At 49.8% G+C, this 26,425-nt stretch overlaps 1 protein-coding gene across 3 annotated transcripts in view; it reads right to left on the reverse strand.

Annotated features, from left to right (window-relative positions):
- Nucleotides 1-1,351: 1,351 nt before the first annotated feature.
- LOC111143426 (mitochondrial trans-2-enoyl-CoA reductase) overlaps nucleotides 1,352-26,425 on the reverse strand; it is a 30,408-nt gene continuing 5,334 nt past the window's right edge. For 2 of the 3 annotated variants that reach the window (XM_022497161.1, XM_022497163.1), the window contains exons 2-10: nucleotides 18,841-18,938; nucleotides 18,252-18,383; nucleotides 11,108-11,251; nucleotides 8,403-8,505; nucleotides 7,230-7,332; nucleotides 6,248-6,321; nucleotides 4,048-4,108; nucleotides 3,821-3,893; nucleotides 1,496-2,428 (exon numbers count right to left, since the gene is read on the reverse strand). In XM_022497161.1, coding sequence (XP_022352869.1) covers nucleotides 2,268-2,428; nucleotides 3,821-3,893; nucleotides 4,048-4,108; nucleotides 6,248-6,321; nucleotides 7,230-7,332; nucleotides 8,403-8,505; nucleotides 11,108-11,251; nucleotides 18,252-18,383; nucleotides 18,841-18,938 — 949 coding nt within the window. In that variant the 3' untranslated portion in view covers nucleotides 1,496-2,267. Of the gene's footprint in view, nucleotides 2,429-3,820; nucleotides 3,894-4,047; nucleotides 4,109-6,247; nucleotides 6,322-7,229; nucleotides 7,333-8,402; nucleotides 8,506-11,107; nucleotides 11,252-18,251; nucleotides 18,384-18,840; nucleotides 18,939-24,256; nucleotides 24,751-26,425 lie in introns of those variants that run through there. The other variant, XM_022497162.1, reaches the window with a different exon arrangement.

The raw sequence follows: 26,425 nt of genomic DNA on the forward strand, positions 1-26,425 counted from the left end.
CCTACCACTTTTATTTGCATGACAAGTGACAGACCTGTCTGCTGCAAGGAAAGCAGGAAACCTGTTTACTCCAGCCACCATGTGCCGACCTAAAAGTTGTCAGCATTCTCAGGAAGAGAATGGATATTTGGGGGGAAATGAGAAGATTCTAACATAAACGTCTTGCTTCTATAACTTAGCTTAATCTGGTCCCTTGGTTTACGCTTGTCTCCCTTCCCTGCCTGAGAAAACTATAATCATCCTTTAAAGCACAGCCCAAATGTCATCTCCAGACCCCTAGAGTTACATTCTCAGGACATTTTGCACATCCCTCCATGGGGTCTCTAACCACGATGTTAGGAATCTTCCTCCTTCCTGTCTACCTCCTCTGAGTCTATACCAGGGGCTGCTCCCTTCCCATGGCTGCAGGCTCATCGGTCCCCCTAAGCCCAACATTGTGGACTCCCCCTGAAGAACTGAATCTGAACTGTTCACTCCTGTAAACTTTGGGCAGCCTCTCCCACCCTCTCAGGCTTTTTGCACTTGCCCATTTTGACCATCTATACAGTCAGCTGTCCCACTAAACTCAAGGATAGAGGACAGGGGACAGGAGAGACCTGGGCAGGTTGGGGCTGATCCTGAGCCTAGGTGCACAAGGTAGCAACTCTTATCCAGAGGACACCTGCGGACCTTCCCCAACCCTGGGCTGAAGAGGAGTCCTTTTCTCCAGAGGACACAGAAGGTGCTCCCAAAGGCAAGAGCATTATGCTGGGGGCCTGTCTACGTGTTTGCGTGCAACTAAGCCTGAGCACACTCTGGCCTTCGGAGCCAGTTTCCCCACAACACTCTGTTGCTGAAAATCCCTCTGTTCCTCCCCTGCTCTGGAGGGTAAGTGCTGACTTCTCGAACATTCTTGCTCTGACCTCTGCTCACAGGTCCCACCTTAGTCCTCACACTCTCCTGTCTTGGGGCAGAGCCAGGCTCCCAGCCCTCCAAAATCTCATATGTGCTCTTGGTTTCGCTTGGTATGTTTTCCTGCTTGGCCTTTAAGATTTACTGTGGATGACACCTCCTCCATGAAGCCTTCCTTCAACCCTCAGGCAGAGCTGCTGTGTCCCCACTGCCCTCTGAAAACCCGAGTCAGTGGCCTCATTATATACTGGGAAGGTCTGTCCCCTGCTCTGGGCTAAGCAACTAGAGGGCCAGTCCCCTCTCCCCTACCACCAGCATCCCCAGCCTCAGGCACATACTAAGTATCCAGTAAATACATTCCAAAGTCTCTAGTTTTTTGCTCTGAATGAGTGGATCATAAGGCAAACATGGAAAGTTACATAATGTCAAACTCTTCTCTTTTGAATAAAGCTATTCATTTTCAGAGCCAACTTTCAAGCTTCATGTCAGGAAGACTCCCCTGACCACAGGCCTAGGACAAGACACTGATCAGTGATGGTCTCAGCATTTCACGCACATGCTTAGCATACGAATCCCCACAGCAGTTGTTGTAGGAATCTTAGTTTAATGCTGGGTTTCTCAGCCGCGGCATCAGGGACCTTCTGGGCTGGGTAATTCTCCGTTGGGGAAGGCTGTTTTGTGCATCACAAAATGTCTGAGCAGCATCACTGACCTCTACCCTCTAGATGCCAATAACACCCTCTCAGTGATGACTAAAAATGTCTCCAGACACTGTCAAACATCCCCTGGGGGTAAAATGATTTGGGGCTGAGAAGCACTGGTGTAACAACCATCTCCCCAGTTAGAATAGGCATTCTGTAGCTTGGTCCGGCGACCTGAGTGCCCACCTCCTTGGCTCCTCAGCCTGACATTCTCTCTCCCATGTAGCTGATCCTCCTCTTGCCCCAGACTGACGCCAAACACCACCCAGAGTGAGTCACATGTTCCTTTTTGCTCCTCTGCAGAGAGCCTGAGGGTGGAGACTGTGTCCTACTGGCTTTTGTACCTGCCAGTACCCACCCTTGCTTTGTTTCCAGGTGGTCAGGAAATCATCGCTGGGGGACAAGTGGAGGATGGGCAAGGGGGCTTCTTAGGTGCACAATGAGGGTCCTTCTTGACAGGGATGACTTCTATGGTTTTGTATGGGTTTGTTTTTCGGAAATTCACTTTATTAGACACCCTGGGGCTGGCCCTGGGGCAAGCCTTGGCTGGCTGCACAACCCTCCCAGTTGGAAGAGAGGACAGCCTGCAGAAGGCTAAGGGGGCCCTGACCGAGGCACCAGAAACCAGTCCGGCTGATCCGTCTCGCCTCCCACCTCGCTCTGGCTCCTCTGTGATTAGCACATGGTGAGAATCTGCTTTGAAGACACGAAGGGCTGCATTGAGGCTTCCAAGGCACGCTGGTAGTCCTGCAGTGGGACCTCGGAGCAGGCGGGGGCTGTGAGCTGGCCTCGGCTGATGAGACCACACAGCGTGAGAATCAGCTCCTTGAACTGGGCTGTGGGAAGTTGAGGAGGTCAGATGGGGTGTGGTGGCAGGGCACAGCAAGACACACCATGGGCCACCCCCAGTGGCAGGAGCCGGCGCTAAACTCCAGGAAAGCCTCAAGAGCCCAGGCTTGACCAAGGGTAGGGAGGTTGTGGAGGCAGCCTGGTTCCTGGTGGGGTAGGACAGAGGAGCGTGGGGAATGGCCCCAGGAGCTGGTGGGCAGGCAGAGCGGTGGCGATGAGGGCTCTGACCCACAGAACCTGACTGGGGAGTAACCGAGAGTCCTGAATAGTGGGAGGAGCAGGAATACTGAGGCAGGGCAGCTAGAAGAGGCACAGGGAAGGGAGGTAGGGGGTTGAGGGCTGGCGGGGGCATGGGTGTGCCTGGCATGCCAGCTGATGGGGAACTGATGAGCTTTGCTCAGGGAAAGCAGCTTTCTCTGAGAGCCCAGGACTCCCTTAGAATCCCCCAAATTGAGGTCCCCAGTATCCCCTCCCAGGGCCTGCACCCTTCTATGGTCCAGGAAGATGAGAAGTGAAGGCCTCAGCTGAGAAGTGGTTTTTCATAGACATCAATTCATGCAACATTCAAATCTAATCATGTCCCCTGTTGAGACCGCTTTGGTGGCTCTTCACTTGCCTTTAAGATAGAGTCTGAGCTCCTTAGGAAGGGTTGTAAAGCTTCTCATAATCAGGTCACAACCTATCTGTCTAGGCCCCCACTCTCTATGATGGGCTTTTGCATAGGCTACTTTTCCGGCCTGCAACATGCCACTGATGCCAGCACTTTCCTCCCCTTCACTTGGATGACTCCATGTGATTCTTCAGTCTCAGCGTTGGGGGGTGGGGGGGTGGTGTCACACTCTGGGCCACCAGTCCTCCAGGAGAGGAAGGCTGGTGGACTGGCTCAGGTTCTGGAGTCAAAGAGATGAGTTTACATTGTGGCTGTACCACTCCCTACATGGGGAGACTGGGCAAGCTATCTAACCACTCTGAACCTCAGTTTCCTCCTCAATCAAAGGCCAACAATATCTAGACAACTGTGATATTTCAACTGAGACAGAAGTCAAATAACTTGTCCAGGTCCCACTGCTAGCCTGGGTAAGCCTATCCCCAGTGATGGTGGGAGCGGGATTTGAACCCAGGCGGACTGGCTCCAGAATTTGTTCTCTGTACATGGCTGTCTTCCCCAGGGGCAGCTGCTCAGGATGGGGACAATGTGTGCCTTGCTCACTGCTGCCACCTATTGGCTGACTGCAGCTATGGCTAGAGGCTATTTTCCTTCAGCCTGCCTGGGCGCAAGGGAGTCCATCACCTCTCCAGGCCTGAGGATGGCGGGTCACTTCTACAGCAAGCACTGCCCTCTTGTGTGGCCCCTGGCGATGGGGCCATCATCCACTCACCTGGACTGTGGTCCTTCTTCCACTGGGACAACCAAAAGCCTCGAAGTTTGAGATCCTTAAAAATGAGCTGGCTCTGTGGACACAAGAAGGACAAGCTAGGGCTCTGAGGGCCAGCGTTTCAGGCTCTGCTGGAGGTATAAACTCCCTCCAGGGACAAGGGCTTCTGTGGGTCTGGACAACTGTGGGGTCCAGGCCTGTGTCCACGTCTGCCTCCCCCACCAGCTTACCACAGAGGCTATGACAGGCTGCTTGGCCATTCCCCCGTAGGTCACCATGGTTCCCCCAGGCCTGAAGAGTCCAGAGAGAACAGAGTGGGTACAGGCAGAGACAGGGCCCTTCTCAAAGCTGCTAGAACACTTCTATTCCAACCCTGGTCCTTGAACCTTGGGAAGGTCCCAGAACCCTTGGGAAGGTTTCAAAAACTACAGACTTGAGTTCCCACCCAGACCTAAGGAATCAGGAAGCAAGGATCCCTGTTCAAGCCAGGCGACAAACAACCCCACCAGGCGACATGGATGTTGAGCCAGAGCTGGGAACCCACTGATCTAACCACCCAGTCGCACTTGGATGAATTGTTGCAGAGAAGTGTGCTCTGCTGAGAAAAGCCCAAGTTTAGTCCTGGCTCCCTTCCACTCCTCCATGTGCAGCCTTGGGCCATGCACAGACATCAGCACAGACCTCTGCTCGTCACCTGTCCACACTGACTCGAAGGAGCAGCGAGATGAGGTCGCCGTACATGTAAGGAATGGTGTCAGTGGGACAGAGGACAGTGGGCGACTGGCCTCTCGCTGCAGGAGGGCCCTGGTCAGGACCTGCTGACACCCACACGCACCCCAGCAGTCAAATGGGAGAGGCTCAAATAGTTTTTCAAAAACAAGTAAGCTAGGACTTCCTGTGCTCATCTTAACCTGTGTTCCCTCCCCACTCCCTGGTTCTTTTAGGAGTTTGTTGACCGAGGACAATGGAAGGTGAGGGGGGCACTTTGCAAACTACAGAATGGAAGAAGCTGCTGTGTGAGGCAGGTGATTCTTTGTCCGGGAGGCTGGTGGGTAGTTTGGTCTTAAGTTCCCTTCAGCTGACACCTGTTCCAGAAGGTAGCTCCTGGGTGGGGATCACGTGCAACAACCCCCCCCCCCGCCCACGCAATGTTCACTGAGCGTTTTCTGGGTGCGGGGCATAGGTATGACTATTTCCATGCGCACTGGCTCTGTGAAGACCCCCATAGCCCCAGGGGAGCACTGTTATCACTCTGGCTTCACAGTGAGAAAACTGAAGCTCCCCCCACCCCCGCCACCTGTGGAGTGATTTGTGCATCTTCTCGGTGTCCTTGGACTAACCTTCTGAAGCAGAAGGGTTTATATTCACCCCCCCCAACCCCGGACTCGAGAGGAAGGGGTGTGTTCAGGAGTCACAGTAGCTTGGGGTTAAGCCTGCCCCTCCCACTTCCCAGCCCTTGGGGGGAGGTAATTAACCTTTTGGGTCCTTGTGTAAATGGGATGGGAATAGTATCCCTCACTTGAGTGGTCGTTTGGGGCAAATCAAGCCCTCTGCACAGTCTGGTGCACAGGCAAATGCTCAGTGATGGCTCTCACAGCTCTCTGGCCAGATGACGCATCTTCCCATCTAGCCTAAGAATTCTAGAGAGTTCCCTCAGTGTCTTAGCCATCTCTGTACCCCCTCGCTAGTGACTGCTAGCAAGTAGGTGTCCACTAATGTTGTTGAGGGGATTCCTGTTTTAGTTGGAATGTATCCTTTCAGGCACTCCTCAGCTCAAGAAGTTCATGTTAACAGAAAAAACAAGGGAAGGACGTGCACTGTTAATATTGTCAACAAGGCTTATTCCCTCTTGGTTTTGGGATGATAGGTAACTTTCGTGCTTAATTTTTCCTTTGTAATTTTTTTTTAAGATTTTATTTTTTAAGTAATCTCCACATGGGGCTTGAACTTACAACCCTGAGATCAAGAGTTGGATGCTCAACCAGCCAGGTGCCCCATCCTTTGTACCTTTACATGCTTTCAAAATGCTTTGTAAGAGCATACTTTTACTTCTAAAATGAGAATCTTAAATCTTAAAATCTTAAATCTTAAAAAACCTAAAAAAGTTAACAAGCTAGGACTAAGTGACTTTTTAAGAGGCCCCTAGGTTATGAATCAGTAACCATTCCCCTCTCACAGAAAGCTTAGCCATCTTCTGGATCCTTTGGAGAAACAAAGTGGGCGGGTCTTTCGGTGATCTCTAACGTTGGAGGCTGAGAAAGGAAGTGCCTGGGTGACTAGGACAGGCCTGTGGTCCCAGTTTCCTGCTCAGGGTTATGCTGACTTGGCCTTGGCTGGCATTGGCTACTGGGACTTGGTCACTTGACTGTCCTCCCAGCTAAAGGCATGGAGAGCGCCGGCCAACCGGACCTGTAGGGGTGAGGGACTTACGCTAAGTGTCGCAGCAGTTCTGTGGAGCTTTTCCCGCCAACACAGTTGAGAGCAAGCCGCGGCGGGGGCATGTCCTGGAAAATAAGGAACCTGCAGTGAGGGAGCAGCTCTGTACATGTGGGGTTGGAAGCTGGCCACCAACAGTCCCCCCCGCCCCCGGGCCACGTGTCAGAGGGAGGGAGCGAGGAAAATGGGATGTCTGTACCTTCAAAGTGGGCCCAAGGAGGACCTTTGCTTTATCAACTTAATCCTGTTACCTGTTTTGGAATTTCGTCCAAAACTCATCTCTGGGAAAGAACAGATGGAGGGTGTCTAAATTCCTTTTTGAAGGACTTCAGGTCCCCCGAGTGTGCCTCTTCTCCGAGTGTGCACTTACAACTCAGTTCATGTTGGAAGTGTTGATCTCGGGCTTTAGAAACCTTAAGAGGCATGTGTTCTCGAGAAAGTGTGTTTGGTCACTCCGGGGTTCAGAGGGAGAAGGCTGAGATATAGTCCCATCACTTATTGGGTGTGCTGGGGGATGGAGGTTCTGGAAAGTTAAGAAGCTGTGAGTTTGGAGAGCCCTGACCTCACCACCTGTAACTGTCTGCCCTTGGTGCCCATTGATCTCTTTTGAGTCTTGGTTTTCTCACCTAGAAATGCTTTCCTTTCTCTTCCTGCCCTGTGCCTCAGGTTCCCCACATCCTCCCCCAGCTTGGAGATTCACGCTGGTTGTGAGGGCTGAGGGGATGCGCTACAAATATTCAAACCTACACACCATCCAGGGTTTCTTGAACTTTGTCTCTCCTGCCTCCCTCACAGCACCAGGAGCCCTTAATGAGTGCTGTCCCCTGGCTGAGGGAATGGGCTTTCCCCTTCCACAAAGAGACAAAGGGAGAATTTGGAGAGGAGCAACGGGGCCAGTCCCAGCCTTTCTAGCAGGTCTGTTTTCCCCAGGGAGATGAGCATGGAATGAAGGCACAATGCCCCTCATCCTAGGTACCTTAAAGAAGTTTTTCATCTCAGGCTTCCTTAGCTCCTCTTCTGTGAGAACATGCTCGGCCCCCAGACTCTTCAGTCTGTCAGTCAGCTTTTGGAAGTCAGGTCTGGAAACCAAACACAATCCATGGCCCTTGGTTACACCTGCTGGCTTTCTTTACCCTAGGCTTGTAGGACCCCTCTGCCACGGCTGTGAGAACTCGAGTTTCTTTGTGGGAAGCTGGGGATGAGTGTAAGCCAGGCCTTCTGTAGGGACTGGCTACCTGATTCATCACACCCCAACACCTCCATGCCTCGGTTCCCTCACTGGTATTTCGGGGTGATTCCTACAGCCCTTGCCAGCTCAAAGGTGTGAGAAACTATCTGGCCCAGGGAGAAGTCATTTCACGTCCTTACTTTGTCTACCGAAACAACAAACTTCATTTCCCTTCCCCCACGCTTTTCAAGGGGGCTCTTCAGTGTGTTGTGCAAACACACTCCAGCCCAGGAGTGGCTCTGGACCTCTTTGGCCAAGGCAAACAGTAGTTTTTGTTAACACAAGTGAGGGGACAGGGAGGGGAAGTGAGTATCAGTTCTCCTCCTAAGACTGGACTTCCAGGAGACAGCGAGGCTTAAGACAACTGGATGCTATGGTGGAAAGAGCTCGAGCCAGGGAGCTAACAGTCTGTTACCGACTTGCTAGATCTTCCTTTCTCTGAAACTTGCTCCTCACCATGAAACAGAGATGACAATCCTGTCCCATCTCCTTCACATCCCTGGTTAGAGCAGTTCAAAGTGCCACACAGATGCAAGGGGAGAAAGGGCCCTGGGTTAGTTCACAGTAGCAAGAACACAGTTTCAGGGATTCCCAAATATGAACTGTGGGTTTGAGACCATGGGTTACCTCAAGAGTCTCAAAAACTTTCAAAAAGTCTTCGGCAAGGGTGGGCTCCACCTCCTTCCCGCTCTCCCTTTACATTTAGGACGTGGCTCATCCGACAGCCAGAGGCCCCCTGGGCCTCCTTTCCCATGGCTGACCGGTCAGCAGTCCGTGTCCGCGCGTCCGCTGCAGAGGAGGACTGCTTATGCACGGGTGCCCTCTGGTGGAGACAGGGGCGCCTGCAGGAATGCGGGGCAGGGTGGGAGTTTGGGAGGAAGGGCCAAGTCCCTTGCCCTGGGATCAGGTCTCCCCACACACCTGTCTCGGACCACATTGATGGTCCTCAGGCCCAGGGCTGCGGCGATCTGGATGACTGCTTGTCCCACTCCACTGTTGGATGCATTCTGGATGACACAGTCTCCTGTGGGGCCAGGAAGAGACCTAAGTCAAGCCCCAGAGACCTGTAACTGGTCAAGGGTTTCCTGCCTGGGATCCTATTGTAGGGCAAGAGAGGGGAGTCTTCAGGCTCGAAATGACCCAGGACCTGGCTGCTGAGCCTCCTCAGACCTTGGAGTGTTGCTTACTCTTCTCCCAATGCCCCCCAAAATTCCACAACACCCATGGTGCCTCCCAGGACTTGGCAACTCGGAGCCCACGCTGTACATAATTTAGACCCCACTGTGTAAATGACTTCATGTCGTTCATCAGCCTTCTGGTTTTTATATCCTCAAATCTCTGCTTAGGTTATTTCTATGGTTTGCAATGCTTCCTTCTTTCTCTTCCTTCATTTTGAAATCCCACGTACCCTTTGAAGCGCAGCTCAGGCGTGGCTTCCTTCCCATCTTCCCTGTGTGTGTTTCCCCAGTGCTCTGCAGGTGGTGTGCCCTATCTCATACTTGGTTGTGGATAGGTCCGTTTCTGGCAAGAGCCTGCGGCCTGCAGCTTCCTGACGGCACGGCCATACTTTATTTCCCCTTTGTGCTGCTAAGTACAGGCACACCGCCTTGAAATGGGTTTAGAGCTGTGCTGGAAAAACCTGCAGCCCCGGAAACGGGGTCCTACAGGTCGTCCGTGGTCAAAGGCCAGGCCTGGCTTTGGAATTTGCCAATGGGGGAGGCAGTGAAAACGTGGGTTCTGACATGACATGGACCTGGTGTGACTCCCAGCTCCCTCACTGACTATAACTGACTGAAACATGGGACAGGTCATGACCTCAGTTTACTCCCCATAAGACAGGAGTCCTGGGAACACCAATCGGGATGCTCTTTATTAGTCAGATGCCAATGTGTCCAGGAAGGTGCTCTGTTATCCCAGAAATGTTATCTGAAATGCAGGGATCTGGGGCTACAGACAGGGGAGTTCCTGGAAGAAGAATGCCCATTCTCTGTAGCCTGGAGTCAGCATATGCATTGTCACCCATTAGTGGGTTATAAAATCAACGTAGTGGGTTGCCAGTAGCATTTTTTTGTTTTTTTTTTTGGTTAAAATTCCAGATTACAGAATTAAGAGAGTAGAGCGCACCACACAGAAGGGTAAATACTGCTTCATGAAACTGTGGGAACCAAAGTACATACTCACCTGTATCCTTGTACTGGATTACAAGGTAAGCTGTAATTCTCACGACGGCTCAGCAGGACAACTTAGACTAACACTGATCTAGCCCAGGCCATACCTGTCCAGAGGCAGGAAAGTGGAGGGATGCACCATGGGCCCCTGAGGTGGGGTCAGATGGCCCTGATGCCCAGCTGCAGCCCAAATAAGAGGTGGCCTGAGGGGAGGAGATGCAGGTGATCAAAACGTCTCTTGCACCAGGACTTGGGCAAAGGTCCCTAGTCACCTGCTGGCTTTTTCCACCAAAGGCTCCCAGGACCGCTCTGGCACAGCTGTGAGGACCTGCATTTCTCTTGGCGGGAAGCCAGGACTGGTTTTTAGCCTCAAGCAGCGGAGGCTACCTAAGCCTATCATGCACCAGCATCTCTGCTTCAGGTTCGACATGCGCATGGCAGAGCTAGACTAGGCCATTTCTCTAGCCCCTGGACATGCAGAGTGTGCAGGGTGACCCTCCAACAATGGGGGTGAGCCCAGCCTCCTGTCAATGGGAGGTTAACTGTGAGGTGGGTTCCATGAGGGTCTTGGGAGGTCCCCTCTCAGCAAGACTGAGCTCTGCCTGCCCACAGCAGTAAGCGGCCTTCCCTGGCTTTTCCTCCTTCCGTCTGGCTTGCCCCATCTCCTCACTCCTGCTTCCTGGGATCACCTGCCCTGCCAACCGTCCACCCTCCATCCTTGTCTCAGGCTCTGCTTTTAGGGAACCCCGAACAGAACACCTGGCTTTGTCACCTCCTTGCCGAGTGAACTCACATAGCAGTTTCCTTCTCTGGACCTCAGTTTCCTCACTTCTGAACAGGAAGAATAATCAAGTAGAGGAGTTACTGTGCTGTGTGCATTGTCTCCGTTAACCCTCACAAACCCTTCCTCTCCGTGTTACGGGTGACACATCTGATGACCTGAGAGGTCAGTTCACTGTGAGAGGGGAAGCTTGGGTTCAGACCCAGGTTTTCTGCCCGGGGCCTGGGCTTTCCACCACCGACACCAGCCTCACCGCACTGCTTTGAAGGTTTAATGCACGTAAAGGTCTCTTATGTGAACTGGAAAGTGTCCTATGAATGCTGAATTACTGGGTTCAGCATTTTATTGAAAACACAGGCACTGTGTCTATCTTGTCTGGCTTTGTATCCCAGAGCTTAGCACAGCTCCACGTTTTTGCTGAATGACAGAATTCCATCCCAAGTGCTAGGGAATGTGGTCCTTCAGCGATTATCTGGAGTGTTCTCCTCATGAGGTTTCAGCATGTTTTCTAGGATCCAAGCTAACAAAGCAAAAGCAACAATCACGCACTCACCCAGGGTAGGGGCCCATCTTCATCTCAGGCCCTTACTGGTAAGTTCCCATGGTCTCGGGGGCAGGATTTGGGTCCCATCCCAGGCTGGGATCCTGGCCTGCTCCCAGCTCCTATGGGTTCCTACCTGGCTGCAGCTGCTCAAAGTCCATCAACATCCTGTAGGCCGTGCAGGGATTGACACTCAGGGTGGCGGCACTCTGAAGAGGGAGGTCACTTGGAATGCTGATCACTGCTTCCTCACTGAGCACAGCCTCCGTCCGCCAGGTTCCTGAGTCAGGGGATGAGTCCGGGCTAGTGAGACAGGACCCCTCTCCACACCGGGCCCCAAGTCACCCTCCTCAGTAAATGGGCACCTAAGACATCAGACTTCAAGCACCACTTAGAGAAAAAAGAAGATCTTGGGGCACCTGGGTGGCTCAGTTGGTTAAAGCCTCTGCCTTCGGCTCAGGTCATGATCCCAGCGTCCTGGGATCGAGCCCCACATTCGGCTCTCTGCTGGGCGGGGAGCCTGCTTCCCCCCCTCTCTCTGCCTGCCTCTCTGCCTACTTGTGATCTCTCTCTGTGTCAAAAAAAAAAAAAAAAAAAATCTTGAAGTCCTTTGAATCTCTGTGAGTCCTCAGGATAGTTATATAAGGTAGATTCTGTTATTCTCACATTAATTACCTTGATGTAGCTCATGTCACCCAGCAGGTGGCTAAGGATCTGAAACTCCTGGACTCTGAGAAACAGCATGACATGGGCAAGGGAAGCTGTGAAGCCCCCATTTTCCTACTCAGTCCTCCTTTTCCTCATTGAGGGCAGGCTGACTTGGGTGGTATTATGGAAAAAAGCATGAAAGTAGAAGTCAAAGGCCTGGGTTTGGGACCTGGTTTTGCTGGTCTGCTAGCTGAGCAAATTCCTAGGTCCCTGAGTTTTGTTTACCCTAATGTGTAAATGACACTGGCAAGAAGAGCCTGACTGGCCTCTCCCCCAAGAGCTGCTGCACAAATCAAAAGACTGAAAGAAAATGACAAATGTAAACTCGAGAGAAATGATCTTTAACCTCCAGCCTACATTCCAGTTGCAGACAAAAGAATCATAAAACATCAGTGTTGAGGAGGCCCGGAGAGCATCACGTTTAACCTCCTCATTCAACAGGGTGAGAAACTGAGAAAATGACTTGCCCAAAGTCGCCTGGCCAATCTGAGCTGCCCCTTCCACCGGCGGATACTTAGTGTGGACCTACTGTGAGCCAGGTGCTTGAACAGCACAGACACATTCCGGCCTTTCACAGAGTTTTAGTACAGCGGAGAACATACAAAACCAGACAAGCAGATACAGTAACTTCAAATTATAGAGGCAGAAGGTAACACTGGGGAGAATTACTTGAGATGGGGATCAGGGACAGCTTTTCTGAGGAGGTGCAGGCTAACAGTTAAAGGATACCGATACCAGCCACTCAAAGAGTACATCCAGAACACTCTAGGGAAAGGAAAAAGCATATGCAGAGGCTCTGGGGCAGGACAGACAGAAGATGGACCTGGAAGGATATACTCTGCAGGGCAGAGGGTGATGGGAAAACAGGCTTGGGCCTTGGCTGAAGTGGCTTGGGCTAGAGGAACGGTCACCCAGACTTTCACGATCCTGACTTGGAGTAACCATGAGTTACAGTGTCACTCAGTACATTCGCATATATAAACAGGTACACATACATATAACAGAAACCAAAGTTTCACGGAATGGTATTTATCTCACTATGTTTGATATATGATATTATTCTGACCGATTTTAGAAAAAAAAAAAAAAGTGCTGTTGGCAACCCCCTACATCGATTTTGCTAATGGGTTACAACCTACCGTCTGACAGATGCTCACCCACGCAGGTGGGATCCTGTATAAAGCAGAGGTGAGGAGGACAGACTTACAGTCAGACAGACACAGATTCAAGCCTTGGCTCCACCACACACTCACTAAATCATCTAAGAGAAACTCCTTGGAGCCTTCTTGGCTCAGTGTCTGGCTCTGTGGGTCTCAGGGGTCCTTGGCCTACGCCTGCAAAGCTCTGGAGGGTGTGAACCCACCCAGTTGCTGGGATTTGAATAGTACCCTGGCACCACATGGTCAGGTATGGAGAGGGGGAACAGTTGAGGTGACTAGTAATTGTGCTGTAGGAGGAGGGAAACAATGTGGGCTTCAGGGACCAGGTATGGAGACAGGAGGCAGGAACACACTTTGTTAAGGGCTATGTCAGAGTACATCTGTGGCTGAGGGGACAAGACACTGGAAAAGTGAAGGGTTCCTTTGGAATCTAGGAGGTACCTGGGCATTCTCTGGGCTCTACCCAGCCTGGTTTTCAAATCTTCATTGCCAGCTTCATAACCATGGCCCCCATTCATCTTAGCCAACATGTACTATATCTACTCTGTGCCAGATGCTTACTGTAGGGCCTCCTGTGCATGAAATCAGGGATGTTTTCCAATCCCTCTTGATGGCTCCACAATGGAAATCCACCCTTTGACACGAATTTCTGGGGCTTGGCCATCCTTAATCCTCTTCTCAAGAGAACCTGGGTGGGATGGGGGCAGCGCTCACGGTCAGCCCCACAGGCTTTTAGGGTTTTATTTATTTTTTAAAAGATTTTATTCATTTGACAGAGCACACGAATGGTGGGAAGGGGCCAAGGGAGAAGCAGGCTCCCCACAGCAAGGAGCCTGACGTGGGGCCTGATCCCAATGGGATCATGACCTGAGCGAAGGCAGACACTTCACTGTGGGGCCATGAAACCCTTAGACCCTGGAGTGGGGGACCTGTTTTAAAATTCTAGCTCTGCCATTCATGATTTGTGTGACTTAGAATTATCACTGCACCTTTTTTGACACTCATGTCATAGTGTGAAGATTAAATGCAATGACATTTGTACAGATGATTGCTGTGCCTAGTACACAGATGTGGAATATCCCTTGGTTTCCTTCTGATCCTAAGTCCCATGTCCTAGTTCTCAGGACTCCCATTCCTCACTCCTGTGCAACTGGCCCTTAACCATCTCTACCACCTAATGCAGGGGTTGGCAAACCACCATCATGGGCCAAACCTGGTTCGCCACCGATTTTTTGTAAACCAAGTTTTATTGGAACACAATCATGCTCATTTCTTAGGTACTGTCCGTGGCTGTTTATGAAGGTAAAGCTGAGTAGAGGAGGTGTGGCTTGCAAACCCTATAATATGTACAACTGGCCCTTTCAAAAAAAGTTTGCTGACCCTGATTTAATGCATACAGAAATTTGTCAAAATTATTGTGTGTCTTCCCTCAGTTGAGCTGCACAAATGAGTTGGGAGATGCCGGGCAACGACTGTTAGCTGCACTGTAGAGATAAGGACACTTGAGGCTCAAAGTGGCTGTGGCTTCAGCAAGGTCACCCATGGGGTGGAACAAGATTCCTGGGCCGCTGCTCTTGCTCCTGCCCCATGCTGCCCCGGGAGGGCTTTGAGCGTTTCCAATGAGGACGTCAGTTCGCGCGTTCTCTGGCCTGGTCTCCCTGGGGACTGCCTGCGTGTGGGGAAACACTGGCTGTGGGCACAGCTCAGTGCCTACAGGAAGGATGGCCGATGTTTGGCCAGTTGAGGACTGCGCTGTTCAATGACTGTCGCTCTTACTAAACTGCAGCCTTCACCAGAAGGACGACCACATCTGTTCACTGCCACCTGCCAGAGCCCCGCATTCAGCAGAGGCTCACGAAATGCTTGCCGACTAAATGGAGTTGATTATAGTCCCGACCATTATAAAATCCTCATGCTCTTTGACCCGCACCTGGGGGGAAAGACTAACCTTTTGTCCAGGAAGAACTCCCTGCTCTGGCTGATACCTGCCTCTGCCACCTGTGCGATGACCCGCACCCCTGGCAGACGCCCCTCATTCTTCTCTCCAAATCTAGTGACCTGTCTCCTCAGGCCCTATGGCACTGTTTTGTTCAGACCCTTCTCAGGTGAAGCCTGAACCGCGCAGCCACCTCCTTACTGGCTTCCTGCTTCCACCCTCTGCCTTTCCAGAGCATTCTCTGCACTGCCCACGTCTGGTCACTCATGCTTCTGAACTCTTCCTCTGGGTCTCGTAAGCCTCCATGACTGGGGCCCAGCCTAACTCTACGGCCTCATCTGTTGTCTCCCTCAGGCGGGCAGGGACCAAGCCACACCCCTGCAGTTCTGACAGTGCCATGCCTTCTCCCACCAACTGCCGCACCTTTGCACATGCTGCCCTCCCTGCCTGGAAGCCCTTCCTCACCTAGCCCACGGGCTATGCTTCTACTCAGTCTTCCCAGACTGAGTTCAACAACACTTCTTTGCACAGCTTCTCCTCAAGCTTCCCGAGATGGGGGGACTCTTGCCTTTGTGCCCACCCTCTCTTTACAGTGCTTACTACATTGTACTGTGTTAAGGGTTGTTTTCTCTGTTCCTGGGTTCCCCAGCGCCAGCCCAGAACACTTGGAGGGCAGAGACTGTGTCTGACAGGGGCTGGCACAAAGCACCACTTCCTCTCGATACAGAGAATCCTGTGGCTGTCTGCTCAGAAGGCCAGGTTCTTTTACTGCCAGGTGGGGCTGCAGGAGAGCGTGGAGCCATTCTTGGCAGTTCTTCTTTTCTTCTGCGGGGGAGGGGGAAAGGGAGAGAGAGAATCCCAAGCAGGCTCCATGCCCAGCACGAAGCCCAACACAGGGCCCCACCTCACCACCCTGAGATCATGACCTGAGCTGAAATCAAGAGTTGGATGCTTAAGTGACTGAGCCACCCAGGTGCCCTTCTTGGCAGCTTTTCTGATCTCAGAGAAGAAAAGAGCTTCTGGTAGACTGCTTTTACTGTTTTTTTTTTTTTTTTTCCCCCCTGCCTGGTGCCTTTTTCTTTCTAAAACTGTTCCTTCTTAACCTCTGAGGCTCCATCCTCTGAACCACAGGGGTGGGGAGTGACCCAACTAGGGCAATTGGGAGTGGCCCAACCCCACACCCCTGGTGGTTTTAGGCCAAAGCACCTTTACCACAGGCATTTTTGCCATATTATTCATTAGCCATAAGGCAATTTTCTCATAAAAAGCTAAACAAAATAACTGGCTGGCTGTTTGGTTTGACAGTTTGTTGGTTTCATCTACTAGTTGACGGTCTGGTTTCATCTCTCCATTGACACAGTCCTTCTGTTTTGTACTGTTTAAACCTTAGCCCTCATAATGATCTATACAGTAGCGCAGAGTTTGGAGCCCACATTTCCCAGAGAGCTTTGGAACGTCTATCAATAGAAATGTGACAATATGCCAAAAGCAGACAACAGTGCAAAAGGCCTTCACAACACAATACAAAGGAGCTACAAATGTGCATCCTAGTATTTTGGAAACTGATAGTTCTCTTAATCAAGGAAAAAATTTTAGCCAAAAAAAATTAATAAATAAAAATTTAAAAAAGCATGATACCAATTCAGGAGATGAATCAACAAGCACAAAAAATTGTATACTAGGAATAAAAGACTTTGAAGACAAGTGCTTAGGAACATTCTGTAGATCACGAAATAAAATCAGTATTTGTATAGTATTGCTATGCAACTACACTAAACATTTTGAATGTATTCTAATATTTTATACTTTGCAATAAAGTCTTTTTAATTTTGTTCCTCATTTTTCATGTTTCATGATGTCCTTTTTAATTGAACGTTCCACTTTTATTTTTCATGATTTTATCTTTTATAGCAAAGTTGCCTGATGGCCAATTCATTATGCCATGAAAATGCTGGCAGTAAAGATGCTTGCCATGACAGTGCTAGGTATGACGGGGCTCAGGAATGAGCAAGGACCAGGCAGGGCCAGTCAGAGTCCTGCTAGCAGATGGATATGGCTGTGCTGGACAGACTGTGTTCATTTGTTTGTTCTTAGGATGAAGCAAACCTTGGATGCTGGTGGCCACCCATGAAAGGTCAGTCTGAATCTCAGCTCCATCACTTAATGGCTGGGTGACCTTGGGCAAGTTGCTTAATATCTTACATTTGTCTCATACCTACCTTCTGTTGTGGGAATAGTTGAGTGATACATACAAAGTGTTTAGAACAGTGCCTAGTGCAAAGGGAGTGGACAATAACTATTCATTGATGTTATTACATCACTGTGTGGGGGAGATTCCATCTGAAAACTAGTGAGAACAAGAGAATGAGCTCTGTATCACTGGGGTTCCTGGATCCAGCAGTCCCTGAAGCCTTCCATCTCTTGTTCTTCCCAGTTCCAGGAACCAAATAACTTCTTTTTTCTAACTTCTTCTTTTTATATAAATCAAGTTTACGTCAACTCTCTAAGTGATAGTCCAAAGAATCCTAATACTGTAGTATAGCAGGAAAAGCAGCGGTGACAAGATTTTTGGTGGGCTCTCTTTCAGTTTGCTCTTTCAGTTTGAGTTTCAGTCCTTTAGATGTCCAAAAGGGTGGATATCGTCTTCCCTGCTTCCCTCTCGTGGTTGCTGTCAGGATACTCTGTATAACGTTTATGCCTCAACAACTGAAGCACTAAAGAACAAAACTCACCAATGACGCCTTACTACGTATCAAAGAGAACCCTAACTCCTTTACTTGGCTTCTGTAGGGCTCCCCCATGTGGCCCCACTACCTTTGTAACCATCATTTAAGCATCTTCTCATGTGCAAATCCTCTGCTGAGGCTACACTGGATTTCTCATCATTTCCCACACTCACCTTTGTGTCTTTGCTCATTTCGTTTCCTCCAAATGCAATGATTTCTGGCTCATCTCCATCTAACAATCCATCTATCAAAGGTGCATTCCAAAGAAGCCTCTTCCACAGAGCCCTCATCCTTTAAGACTCTCTCTCTCTCTCTCTCTCTCACATCTGCATTCACCCACAGAGGAGCCAGAAGTGCCCTCTGCTTCCTGTGAACTTGTAATACACCCTTCATTGAGGTTACTAGTTTGGAGATTTCTTCAATTAAATTTTAACCTTCTGGAGGGCAGGGGCTGTCTTATTTGGGTTTCCCACTGTATCTTACAGCAGGGATTTAGGGATGTAGGAATTCAGAGAATCACAGCTCTCATCCACATAGGCCCACAGAGAGAGCAGGTCCACTACCTCCAGAGTGGAAGAAACACAATTTCCGCTCTCCTGTTCTGCTCCCACTGCAACTGGTGGTGGGTATATGAACTCAATAATAAACTCTGCATTGCTTAGTCACACTGAGCCAATGAGCAAACATTTCCAGTGTGGGTGAAATACAATCTGGAACAAAGAGAGGCTGCAGACACCTGGAGAAACTCACCCAAACCGGCATTGGCTGGAATCACCCAGTCTCCTGGCTTCACCCCAGTCACACTGCTGCCCACTGCTACCACCTGTCCAACGCCTTCGTTCCCTCCAACGGCAGGGAGTTTGGGAAGGAGGCCATAATTTCCTAAGGGAGAAGAGCACAGAGGGCCACCCTGTGAGGTCTGGGCAGTGAAAGAGCATGAACTTTGGAGTCGGATCTAAGCCTGATCTGGGCTCTGCTTTTGACCTGCTGTGTAACTAACCAGACTCTCTGACCCTTAGCTTCTTCATCTGTAAAGGGGATAATATTTTTTTAGCGTTCATGGTTATTATGGGGATTAGATAATGTGTGAAACGAGCCCAGTGTATCGCAGGCACTCACAGTGGTTGGTTTACTCCCCACTGAAATCTTTCTGACTCTCGAAAAGCCCCACATTCTAGAGAGGGGAGGCCAGAGAGGGCTGGTAGTCTGCAGATGGCTCATCTGGGGAGCAGCTGCTGCTAATCACAGGGATTTCACACCCACACCTGAGGAAGGATGAAAACGAGGTGGCGGCTAAGCAAAAAAGCCAATTAACATAAGCCACAGAAACCAAGGTTACCTTGGATCATATTTATGTCAGATGGATTGATAGGGGCTGCCAGCATCTTCACATGGATGCCTGATCCGCCCACAGCAGCTAGCTCCAGGTTCTTCAGCCTAAGCACAAAGCCAAAGAGAGATGTTAGTGTCACCCAGCCTAGACAGGGCATCTTTTGCTCAAATCATCTCCCCAAAGTAGGTCAGGCAGCAACATTTTTGAGCTGCCATCGTGTGCCCAGGAATCAGGGTTGTTAGAAGAGAGAAAGGTGCTGTAGGGCACTAGCACAGGCTATGGGTTAACTCTCTCATTAACTGCGTGTGGAAAATCTCTAGTGCCCTTGCCATCCCCCTGCCCCCTCGAAGACGGAAACTAGTAAACCTTCTGCTGGCCTGGATTCGCCTTGTGTTTTCCAAAACTTGCTGATCACAGTCACCTGCTGTGTTGACTAATGCAGATGCTCAGGCCCCAGCTCTGACCTACTGAACCAGAATCTCAAGATACGGGGCAGCCCAAGTAGTTCTTACGTCCCAGTTATGGCGACATAACTGGGACACCCTGGGCTAGCTTATTTGTTCTCCGCTTTTTAATTTACCTATCTGTTAGTTACGGAGCAGGTGAGGGAAAGAGATGCCCTACGTAGTTCAGAAAGAACTCCCTAGGTGACTCTGATTTGCTGTCCCTTCTGGGTGAGAATGCTGGTCTGTCAGAAGAGATATCGGGTGGACTGCTGAGTCTTAGGCGTGAAGCCAGCCCTACCACATGATGGCTGTGTTGCCCCCAGCAAGTTTCTTCCCAGTTCTAGGTCTCTTTCTCCATTTGTTAAATGGCGAGCGGTGGTGGTCTTTTGGACTTGCTTACTGCCAAGAGCCTCTCCCATTTCAGATGGGATTTCTATGTGGTAAGGCTCTGCTCATAGTGGGCCCCAGACACTGTGGGACCCACGTCTTCATGCACTAGAACTTTGGTTAATGGGTTAAACCTGCTGAAGGGCTTTTGGGGGAGCCCTGGTGACAAGGTCCATGTGCTGTTTTTTTTTTTCTTTTTAATAAAAGGAGACCTTCCAAACAGAAAGTACTGATTGGTATCATAGACCAGTGGTCCTCGTGACTTTTTAATTACCAGAGACTCTTTTTCTGTCTTTCTCCACATCAAGACTTCATGTTTGCAGTGTTTCCCTGTGCCCAAATGTACTTGTTCAGTAATAACTCTCCTGATTTTTAGTTACCAAAGGTGTATATATATATATATATATGCCACACAGAGGTTCTAGCATCAGGCCACAGTGTCAGTGAACTACGGCAGATGTAATTCTACCCACTTCCGGCAGAAATCTGACCTTTTAATTATACCTGAGGCTCCATTTGGGGTAGAAGTGTGATTTTCAAGAAATGTCTTATACTAACAGTGGTAACAATGGTGGCAGGTGTTTACGGGGTATTGGTCTTGTGCTAAGGGGCTTTAAATACATGCTCTGATCTAAGCTGTAACTCTCTTGTGAGGAGAGTACTGATATTGCCATTCTGTCAAGTAGGAAACAGAGGCTCCTCAAGATTATGAAACTTGCACAGGGTAAGATCACTAACTGGTCAGTGGCAGGGCTTCCCTGCTTTCCCAGTCGGCACTCTGATTTGCCGTGCCCTGCACGAGCATCCTGAAGTTAGTCTGGGCATTCCCCTGACTGCCTCCAAGAATCTCTGGGGCCCTCAGAGCCCCAGTCTGGGAATCCCTGTACTGGATCATGACCAAAGTAAGGGAGGCCATGCCTCACCACACCTGAGGAACAGCTGTGAAAAACTGAAATAGAGACGCTCTGTACAGAAAACAGTTAACTCGGAAGGAGATATGACCAAGGCAGACAGAATAAAGAAAGGGCCCTTCTTGTTTAGGTAGCTATTAAGGAATACATGTATTTACACACAGCTGGAGGAGGGGATTCCTTGTAATACCAATAACCATAATAACTACTGTTTGAGTGCTTACCACTGAGGCACTCTGCTGAAGTGCCTTCCATGCCAGCTTTCTGCCATTATTCTGATTTTATGGCTGAGCAACAAAGGCACAAAAGAGGTAAATAAATTGTTGAAGGCCACCAGAAGTAGTAAGTGGCTGGTCTGATTTGAACCTGCCAGTCTGATGCCAGAGAAGCCAGCTGGCAAGGGGCTAAGCGGACCAAGCAGAGGGTGGCAAGCTGAGCACCAGCCTGGAGTGGTGTGCGGGTGTGATCCTCGCTGGACCTGCCTGGGGAGCTGGGGAGGGGTTAGCAGCCCCCCAGTCTCCCCACAGGTGGGACAGGGAGCCATCAGCCCGACAGTGAGGTCACTCTGTGAACGCGCCTAGATCAAATGGATTGTAGACTAGCTGCCCCTTTCTATTATCTGTACTGCTTTTCTCTGACATTTTGACAAAGAATCAATTTTTCTACAGGCCTACACAGTCCATGTGCTCAAGCTACTTAAAGACTTTTTTTTCTGCACATTTTCTACATGCTGTTCCCTCAGCCCAGAATTTCTTTTCCACAGCTTCTCCATGAAGTGAGAAATCCAATTCACCCTTTAAGACATCTTCTGACCCTCTTGGTCCTGAAAAAAATCACTTGCTCCATCTTTGGTGCTCTCGTTACTCAGAAGGGGTGACTATACCATTTAAGACCAACTTATGTTGAGTTTTTTGTTGTTTAGTTTATGGAGTCTTTTTTCATATGTTTCTTTCAGTTGATCGCAACAGGCCTTAGCTCACATTCCTTTCCCAAAATGCTGCAGGTGAGAGGTACATCGGAGTTCAGAACCACATCATCTCTGCAACTTCCGTGGGGGTTCGGGCAGCACTCTGTGATCAGACATATTGTTTCGGCAGCACAATGTATGAATATTCATACTAAGTGGGATGAATAATGACCATACAAAAACTTCACTGTAGATCAGGCTTTCCCACCAAATGAGATGTGAAACAAAAGAAATCAAAGCAGAACTGTCAGTCTGTAGAACTTTCTAGATTTTGGAGTTGCAGATTCCAATTTGGATTTGGATCCAGGTCTTTCGGACTCAGTTCAGTTCAGGACTCTTTTTACCTAACCCCTAGGTTTATAGTCAGTATGTGCACGTGTGTTGTCTCCCCACTGGGCTATGAGCTCCCTGAAGGCAGAGAACTCTTAGTCTTAACTCAGTGTTTAGCACAGTGTCTGGGACAAAGAAGTGCTCAAGAATGCTTCCTAATGCAATTACCCAATACTTCTCCCTGAGAAAAAGAGGCATAAAAGTGCCAGCCATTTTTAGGGAATCAGGGGAGAGGCTTGAGCCATAGGGATTTAACTATTGAGGCTTCTTCTTGGCTCTTCCTGGTTCTCGGCTGTTTAGGAAAAGAACTCTGAAGGATGGGTACAAATAAAAATGGAGATTGTCTTTAAGAGAGTTTGTTCTAAGCAAAACCCATGGCTCTTTTCCTCACAGGAAAGTGCAGATCAGGTTTGCAGTAAATCACACTTTAAAAATCTAGACGACCATGGTCAAGAGGGAATATTGGTGGATCTCAGGTCACAGATGAAGGGAGAAGCATGGGTTTGAATCCTGTCTTGGCCATTTACCAAATAGATAAACCTCAAAATACTCATTTGTGAAATAGGAAGAACACTAGAACCCAGCTCACAGAATTAAATTAATGTAAATAAAGCATTTGCTAGAGTACCTGATACACAGTAGATGCTAACGAGATGGTGGGTGTTATCGGTGGCAAAATACCCAAGGAATCCTTTGGAACAATTAGCTTTCTATCCCTTTGAAAACAATCACTGAATCACTGAAAGGAAGACAGTACCTTTTTGTAAAACTCAAGTAAATTTAACTCAACGAATATTTACTGCCAGTCCTACTCAATGTCAGGTACTGTGCCAAGGGGTTTAAAGATAAAACAAAAAAATCTGCCCAGCGGCTTGACATGGTCACTGTGAGAGGAACCCTCACAGGCAGGCCTGAGGGTGCTCTCTGAAGGCCAGGGTTTAAGCAGCTTCAGGGAGAAAGTGCAGAAATAGCAACTGGGCTTTGGAAGAATGGTACCTTAGCTGGGCCCGGAAGAAGCAGCAATGTATTGGGTGGACTGAGGGAGGAAGCAGGCTTTCTTGTTAGAGAGAATGAGAATCTGACTTGGTAACTGGCCAGGCAGTAGGTACAGTCTGGACAGGAGCCATGGGAAGGAAGGGGTTTTTATAACCTGGAATCTTTTGAACAAGAAATGCCATTGATGTCACTCAGTGACCAACCTCTCTGTGGGGGGAGGCGAAGTCTTTGATGGCTCCCAGGCTTCTGGTGTGGGCAACTGGATGTTGACACAGGGCGGAAGGAACAGTGGTTTGGAGTGGGGAGGAAGGCGTTATATTTGGAGCCTGAAGCAGGCACCCTGCAGTATGGTATGGGGCAGAGGGCACTCCAGGCTAGACATACAGAGCTGTGAGTCCGCTGTGTGTAGCTGGAGTCTGGGCAGATCACCTTCCTTTGCATGATCTGGCCAAACAATTCAACAACGAATGTTGACAGTTTACTGAGCTCCAGACATCGTGCTTAACGTTTTACACGCATGATGCTCTTTAGTCCTCAAAACACCTATCAGGATGGTGTTATCAGCCCAATTTACAGATAGGAAACTGAAGCTCAGAGAAGAAGTTTGCCTAATGTAAGACTGTGAAGTGGCAAAACTTGATCTTAAGCTTGACTCTGAAGCTCAGACTGCTGGACACTAAGCTGGACTCCTTTATACCATTTGTGCCATTCTCATCCCGAGAGATAATATTAGGTATTTGTCCGGAGTAGAATACATTTGAGAAATGCGGCCTACTGATTGCCCTCTTTAAGATTCAGACTGTGCACTGGAGTCACAAAGGCTGGGAGAAGGCACCCAGGGGAAAAGCCCATGTGCCTCTGTGTAATCCAGAGCTTCCAGAGTTAACTCAGCTGGGAACACTATATTCGTGGCACAGCGAACACACGCCTGCCCCAGACAGCAGTTTGAGAAGTGCCACACTGGGCTACAACCCGCTCCCAGTTCTCCTCTTTGTCCTTTGGGTAGCCTCGCTTCTCTGTGCTGGCTGAAATTCACAGCAGTGGGAGGGAAGGTGAAAGGGCAGGGACAAGGGTCTAGGAGACAGAAAGCTGAAGCTGCAAACACAGGTGGGCAAGGGCAGGGGCAGCCCTAACACATGCTGCTTGCCTGGCGGGAGGTGTGTTGGTCCAGCTGCATCTCACCAGGGAGACCAGCCCCAGCCTGCCCCGTGGAATGCCATTAACACGACAGACACGGCTGTTCCTGCACATAGTTCTAACGGCGTCGTCAAGGATACCATTCTGCCGAGGCAGGAAGGAAAACGGGGGCCAAGTCTGAATTCCAGGAGTTGGACCTCTGGTGTAATGATAGCAATTTCTTGTTTTTTTTTTTTTTTTAAACTCACCAAAGGAACCGGTGGCTCTGTTCTGGAGTGCAAATGAGGCACCCAAACACAGTCTGGCTAGATCTCAAGTCACTTCCCCGGGACGGTTCATGGCCTTCCCCTGTGTGTGTAATGGCGCCAGGCAACTCGGAGGGATGCCACTGTCTTCACTCAACAGATCCCAGACTGGATAAGATCACAATGGCTCCTTTGAGGCCAAGGCTGTACACCTGTGATGCCATATGAACTACAAGGGAGACAAAAGGGGGCAGAAGAAAGAGCCTTTTGAGATGGGGGAAAAAGAGGCCAGTACTCTGGGGACTTGCTCAATTCTATTTGCTGTGTAAGGCAGGCACTGGCCAGCTCTGTGAAGATCTCTTTCCCGCCTTCTGCATTTAATTAGCCACCATTTGTACTTATCTTGCATCTTCCACTCAATCACCTCAAACTGATCAATATCATTTTGAGCAGGAAGAAGAGGCAGGGAGAGACGGTCATGGGCCACAGAGACTTTCTCACCCTGCTCATTACAGAGAGCCAAGAATGTACATCCACCATAGGGCGCTGGGTGAAGGTAACCTCCATCTTATGTGGCTCTCTCCAGTCTTGTCTGCAATCCCCATGGTCATGAACAACCTGCCTTCTGTGGTTTGGTGAAACGCTTGCTGTGCTGGATACATTGTCTGGAGATGTGATTAATAATTAATAAGCAGGGCACACTGGGAATTGTGGAAGAATGAAGTTCTTTGGCTCGCAGCTTTGTACACAGCTCAGCAGGGGTGGTTGGCGGCCTCAGTAGGTGGGGTTCTAAAGGAGTCCTGGGCTCTCAGGGAAAGTTCCTTTCCCCAAGCCAAGCTCAAACACTCCATGTCTCATGGTGTGCTGGGCACCCCCTCTTGCCTCCCAGTGCCTCTTCTGGTTTCCCTGCCTCAAAGTGATCTTGCCCTCTCCCCTTTCAGGACTGCTGGCACGTCAATATAATCATTTTGAATGGAAAGGAATTAGAGACTTAGAGGAACTTCTGGAAGTTTCTACACAGGGTTGGCAAAGAAACCCTCCCTCTACATTTTCAATCCTCTACTTTCTCTCAATTAAGATTACCAGTAAGCTTGTGAGCCCTAGGATATCTGAAGCTGCTGACAGCAGGAAACTTGCCTGAAGGGAGCTGCAGAGTCTGCTGCTTCGTTTGCTGAGACCTAACCTTGTTGATCCAAAGAACAAGACTGGGCCACAGCAGGGGGACTGAGTCCCTGTCTGCAGCTGCTTTTGTCTCTTAGACGGGTACAAAGACAACCATGCATCCCCACCTGGCGGGCTGCTAATTACGATACCAACCAGGAGCAAAAAGGGCCCCTAGTGAAATTTTGTACCCAGGACCCCTGATTTCTAGTTGCAGCACTGCTCCTTGGAGTTTGCTAGAACCATCACTGGCGAGCAGGCAGTCCAATGTCTACTCAGTTTCACAGGTGTCAGAGCCAGACAACAGCTGGACCAAAGAGCATTCAGTCTCATATCCATTCCCATGGCTGCAGGATTATGTAGAGAAGGATGTCAAGGCCTCACCGTGTCTCGGCAGGAGAAAGTGTCACTTGGGGAGAATGGGGTAAAGAGGAATACAGGTTTTGAGTTATATAGAAAACGGAGCTTGACAGTTTCATTGGCACAGAAGATGGGATGGGGAGAGACAGCATGTGTGCCCATCTTTACCACTGCTGACCTTGGTCAACTCCTTCATTTTCTCAAAGAGTAACTGAAAAGACTGGAGACTGTGATTTCCTCACTTTGACAATGAGTGGCAGAGTGGACCCATGCCAGTGCCCTTGCAGGTGGGTCCCCAGTGACAAATCCTGACCCACAGATTAACCTCTCGGCACCTTTGCTTTCCCTTACCCTCTCCAGAGAGTGGGAAGGGCCTGGAGCCACACCAGAGAACGGCAGTAGGGGCTAGGAGGCCCAGACAAGCATAATAACTTGGGGTTGCACACTGGTGGGGTGGGGGTGGGGGCGGCTCTCCTCCCATACTTCAGACATAGGGGAAACTCCTGTCTGCTGTATGATACCTCAGAGTATCACCCTCAGGGTTTTGGCCCTCAAGTGAACAGCCTAGTGTGAAGTCCAGAGGGAAGGTAATATGCAAGTATATAGGATGTGGAGTCCAGCTTGAGTCTGAGTCCTGTGATCTCAAGCTGG

This window comes from Enhydra lutris, unplaced genomic scaffold (genome assembly GCF_002288905.1).
Source record: "Enhydra lutris kenyoni isolate GAN:26980312 unplaced genomic scaffold, ASM228890v2 scaffoldscaffold9, whole genome shotgun sequence".
Lineage (NCBI taxonomy): Eukaryota > Metazoa > Chordata > Mammalia > Carnivora > Mustelidae > Enhydra > Enhydra lutris.